This window comes from Neophocaena asiaeorientalis, unplaced genomic scaffold (assembly GCF_003031525.2).
Source record: "Neophocaena asiaeorientalis asiaeorientalis breed wild unplaced genomic scaffold, Neophocaena_asiaeorientalis_V1.1 scaffold91, whole genome shotgun sequence".
Taxonomy (NCBI): domain Eukaryota; kingdom Metazoa; phylum Chordata; class Mammalia; order Artiodactyla; family Phocoenidae; genus Neophocaena; species Neophocaena asiaeorientalis.
This window is the reverse complement of record NW_020173198.1, coordinates 695,626-701,381: the sequence shown is the minus strand read 5'-3', so window position 1 is coordinate 701,381 and position 5,756 is coordinate 695,626. Positions and strand designations below refer to the sequence as shown.

At 40.3% G+C, this 5,756-nt stretch overlaps 1 protein-coding gene across 1 annotated transcript in view; it reads right to left on the bottom strand.

Moving 5' to 3' along the window:
* The window catches only part of SEPTIN14 (septin 14), a 41,206-nt gene that overhangs the window by 20,225 nt on the left and 15,225 nt on the right, over positions 1–5,756 (bottom strand). The window contains exon 5 of the mRNA XM_024744443.1: positions 2,518–2,704. Within this exon, the coding sequence (XP_024600211.1) occupies positions 2,518–2,704 (187 nt within the window). The remainder of the gene's footprint in view (positions 1–2,517; positions 2,705–5,756) is intronic.

The window sequence follows — 5,756 nt, the reverse complement described above, 5'->3', positions numbered from 1 at the left end:
TATTTTTATTATTTTTTTTTTTTGCGGTACGCGGGCCTCTCACTGTTGTGGCCTCTCCCGCTGCTGAGCACAGGCTCCGGACGCGCAGGCTCAGCGGCCATGGCTCACGGGCCCAGCCGCTCCGCGGCATGTGGGATCTTCCCGGACTGGGGCACGAACCCGTGTCCCCTGCATCAGCAGGCGGACTCCCAACCACTGCGCCACCAGGGAAGCCCCAAAATGTTGTCTAATTTAAAAATCTTGAATAATACCTTGCATAGTAAAAAGCAGACAACTGCTATGGTAGATTCAAGACTAACATAAATGTCTTGGGTTGTATTAGTGAGAAAGCTGGGAAAAGATATCCTCCAGTGATAGTAAATCATTACCACGTGAGAAATGAAAACGCTTCATGTCAATAATTCCTCAGGTGTTCATATTTAAGGAACAAAAGTCACTTATTGCAAGGAGAGCTAGAAACCTGTAAGAGAAGACAACAGACAGACACAAGCTTGCCCAACCCTTTATGCAATGATCTTTGCAAAAATTAGTAACTTCTTGTATCTGGAAATGGCTTGATGATTACAGCTGCCCATAAAATTAAAAATAAAACTGTGTGTCCTTGAGTATTGAATATAGTACTAATCGAGAAATTGAAACAGCTCTTAATTTTAACTAGAACTCTAACTTCTTTCAACTACTTGGTGACTTAGATTAAGTACAACGTTTCTTTCCAGTTTGAACAATACATAGCAAAGGTCAGGCCTTCTTTGATAAAGGGAACGCAATTTTAGAACTCTTCCTCCCTTCAACTGAATAAAGTTGAAGACAGCATGTTTTACCAGGGCTGAGTGCAGAAAAGAATCTCGTGACATAACAAGTTCTTTCATATGTACATTTGCTCTCTGTTGGAAAAAAAAATTATATATATTCTGAATTTTCTCTGACAGAACCAGTAGCCAGGATCATGAAATCTTCATGTGTCACACCATCAGTGGTACCGGGTAAACGTTAATGCCATTATTTTATAGTACTATAGAGTAAATTTTATTTCAAAACTACAGGTAAATGACCATGATCTGAATTATGATTTAATCACAAACCCCTAAATTAAAAAAAAAAGGTTTTTATGTTTTAAAAATTTTTATTTTAGATTGGAGCATAGTTAATTAACAATGTTGTGTTCATTTCTGGTGTACAGAAAAGTGATTCAGTTATACACATACATGTATCTATTCTTTTCCAAATTCTTTTCCCATTTAGGTAATTACAGAATATTGAGCAGAGTTCCCTGTGCTATACAGTGGGTCCTTGTTGGTTGTCTATTTTAAATATAGCAGTGTGTACATGTCAATCCCAGACTCCCAATCTATCCCACACCCCCACCCTTCCCCTCTGGCAACCATAAATTCTGTTCTCTAAGTCTGTTTGTTTCTATTTTGTAAGTTCATTTGTATCAATTTTTTTTAAGATTCTGCATAGAAGTGATATATGATATTTGCCTTTCTCTGTCTGACTTACTTCACTTAGCATGATAAATTTTAAATTTTATTAAATTTTTTAAAACCTGTGTCTCATTTTCCTAACTGATACACATTCTAATTAAATTTCTCTGGAAAGGAAGAAAGGTTGAAATGTATCAAATGCTATTATGGGCTGAATATGTCTCCCCCTTCTCCCTCACACATATCTTAAAGCCCTAAACCCCAGTATCTCACAAAGTATTTGGAGATAGAACCTTTAAAGAGGTGATTAAGTCAAAATAAGGCCATGAAGATAGGCCCTAATCCAATCCCACTGGTGTCCTCATATAAAGGGGAAACTTGGACACACAGAGACAACAGCTGTGTGTACAAAGGAAAGATCATGTGAGGACGCAGTGAGAAAGTGGCAATCTGCCACCTAAAAAGAGGTTTCAGAAAAAAATGAAACTCGGCGACACCTTGGTCTTGAACTTATAGCATCCAGAATTGTGAGACAATTAATTTCTGTTGTTTAAACCACTAAGTCTGTGGTATTTTGCAATGGTATCCCTAGGAAACAAACATAAATGCTTTAAAGATTAACAAAAAAGGACTTCCCTCGTGGCGCAGTGGTTAAGAATCCGCCTGCCAATGCAGGGGACACGGGTTCGAGCCCTGGTCTGGGAAGATCCCATATGCTGTGGAGCAACTAAGCCCACGTGCCACAACTACGGAGCCTGTGCTCTAGAGCCCATGAGACACAACTACTGAGCCTGCGTGCTGCAACTACTGAAGCCCGTGTGCCTAGAGCCTGTGCTCTGCAACAAGAGAAGCCACCACAACGAGGAGCCTGCGCACCACAATGAAGAAAGCCCGTGCACAGCAACGAAGACGCAACACGGCTAAAAATAAATAAATTAATTAATTTTTTTAAAAAAAGATTAACAACAAAAAAAGATATATATATATACATATTACAAAATAACAAGTTCTCTGTGTGCAAATGCCTTCAAGATTTGTATTATTTCACAATAAGTATCAAATCTTGATAGGTTGATAGATTTACCGAACGCACCTTACTGTCAATGTTCTTCATGGTTAATAGATCAAGGGATTTCAGAGAATGTCCTGTAGGTGAAATGAAGTAAAGGCACACGTGGATACGGGAATCATGGTAGTCAACAAAGGAACGCTTAATTTTCAATTCTTCTTGAAGATAGGTCTCAAACTGAGCATCTAGGTAGTCAACTATCGGCTGGTAGCTGAAAAAATGATTATTTAAACATTTAGCATAACAGATTAATATCATCTGATGTCTGCATTTTTACCATTTAATATCTAGTTAATATGTGTACTCACTAGTTTTCCACAGTGATAAAATGTGCATAATATGTCCTTACAAAGATAACAGCTACAAGCTGTTACAAAGCAACAAAAAGTCCTCTTGTTTATAGAAAAGGAAACATGATCTATCAGTTCAATGAAGTTCAAATCAGAAAACAAATTTTTTATATGTATACATATATATAAGTGCAAAGAACCAAGAATGCTCAAGACATACTGAAAAAAAAATGAAGGAGATATATTCTTCATATATCACGTCTTACTATGTATGAAGTAAAATAATTAATACAGAATGGTATCAGCACAAGGATAAAGAGACTAAAGCACAAGAGAATTTTTGGATGTGACAGGACTGTTCTATGTCACAACTAAGATGGTGGGTATAAACTCTATGCATTTTTTAAAACCTACAGAAATATACACCACAAAAATTGAGTCTTACTGTATGTAAATTTTAAGAGTGCCACCAGTATCATGACAGTGAATACGTCTCTCCTTTTGCCCCCCTTTTTAGCAGCTAATAATTGGATCCACCCACAAACAAAAGTACCTCTGTGGGAGATGGGACACAGCATCACATGCCAGGGAACCAGGAGGAATCTTGCCCAACTGTATCGCAATAGGGAGACAGATGTCCATACAGGCTGTGGAACCAGCAGGAGCCAGTGAACCTGCCACACCCTCTTGCATACAGTTGTGGAAAAATTGAAGTTTGCTGACTTGGACACATACCCACAGATGGGAGAGACCTGTAGAAGTTCAGCAATCCATATGGCAGATTCCAGCACTTCGTGGAGAATAAAAAAGAATTTGGATGCGCTGGAGAGGGTAAGAGTAATTTCGCCAGTGTCAATGCTCCCCCAAAACAACACAGCACAGGGCTGAAATAGTCATCAGTAACCTCTCCCACAAGAGAATGGGAGGCTGTGAGTGACTGCCCAGCACCCAGTGCCTGGCTGTGCAGGATATTGTTGGAGAAAACCATTTCTCTCCAGCAGCACCTAGAATACTGAAGCCGGAACTCCATGACTAGGGACAAAAGGACACCAGGAAAGAGGTAGATAAGAATATCAAAGGGCATTAAAGGGACATGCTGACCAAGCTCAGGACTTCAGCAGGAAACTCAGCCATTAGCCTCTGGGAGAACCTCACTTGATGATCTCCCCCATGCATACTCCCAGTGCCCCGTGTAAACCCACACCTCCCCACACTCTGCAGCAGGCTGTGTGCACACTCCTGCATGTGATGGCAAGAGTGAGATCTGGTAAGTGGAGTGTGCTCAGAAAAATCAGACCAGAACCTGCGAGCAAGAGAAACCACTTTCTGGAAATTTTGAGCTATAGCACCACCTTCTGAAAGGAAAAAAAGAGGTTCCTAGAAGCCAGCCAGGAGAGTTGTAAGAATCAGAGAAGGCATAAAGGCTTAAGAATTTTGCCACAAGAGGGAGCAAGAACTGTGGAGCTGGGCTGTCCATACAAGGTCAGAGAAAGCTCCCAGATATAACAGGACGAATAAACAGTACATCCACCTAAATGCAACTAGTAAAGGATTTGAGGAGCTGTCTGCTACTTCAAATGCAAAAGCAGCAATGCAAAACTCCAAGGAATGTGAAGAATCAAGAAAACACGTCACCCGCAAAAGATAATAATAATCCTCTAATAACTGAATCACAGGCACAGAATTTTGCAATCTATCTGAAAAAGATTTCAAAATAATTGTTTTAATGAAACTCAATGAGATACAAGAAAACACATAAAGACAATTCAACAAAATCAGAAAAACAATGTATGAGCAAAATTAGAAACTTAAGAAAGGGATAGAAATCTTAAAAAAAAAAAATCCAAACAGAAATTCTGGGACTGAAAAATTCAATGAATGAAATAGAAAATGCAATAGAGAGCATCTACAGCAGAAGAGACCAAATGGAAAATAGAATCAGTGTGCTAGAGAATAGGAACTTTGAAATAACTCAAGCAGAGGAAAATAAAGACGCAAAGAATGAAAATGAATGAAGAAAGCCTATATGATCTAACGGACTTCAAAAATATATAAATATTAGAATAGTTGGAGTTCCATACTGAGAGGAAAGGAAGAAAAGGGCAGAAAGTTTATTTAAAGAAAGAATAGGGACATCCCTGGTGGCGCAGTGGTTAAGAACCTGCCTGCCAATGCAGGGGACACGGGTTTGAGCCTTGGTTCAGGAAGATCCCACATGCCACAGAGCAACTAAGTCCGTGTGCCACAACTACTGAGCCTGCACCCTAGAGCCTGTGAGCCACAACTACTGAGCCCGCGAGCCACAACTACTGAAGCCCACGCACCTAGAGCCCATGCTGCACTACAAGAGAAGCCATAACGATGAGAAGAAGCTCGAGAACTGCAATGAAGAGCAGCCCCCGCTCACCGCAACTAGAGAAAGCCCGCACACAGCAACGAAGACCCAAAGACAGCCATAAACAAACAAACAAAAAAACAAACAAATAAATAAATAGAAAGAATAGCTGAGTGGTGACCTAAACGGGAAGGAAATCTAAAAAAGAGGGGATATATGTATGACTGATTCATTTTGCTCTACAGCAAGAAACTAACACAACATTATAAAGCAACTATACTCCAGGAAAAATTAACTTAAAAAAAAGAAAGAATAGCTGAGAACTTCACAAATTTTGGGAGACACTTAGCCATCTAAGTTTACAAACCTAATAGATCACCATATATCTCAATGCATAAAGACCTTCTCAAGACACCTTATAATGAGGCTATCAAAAATCAAAGACAGGGGCTTCCCTGGTGGCGCAGTGGTTGAGAGTCTGCCTGCCGATGCAGGGGACACGGATTCGTGCCCTGGTCTGGGAAGATCCCACATGCCGCGGAGCGGCTGGGCTCGTGAGCCATGGCCGCTGAGCCTGCGCGTCCGGAGCCTGTGCTGAGCAACGGGAGAGGCCACAACAGTGAGAGTACCACAAAAAA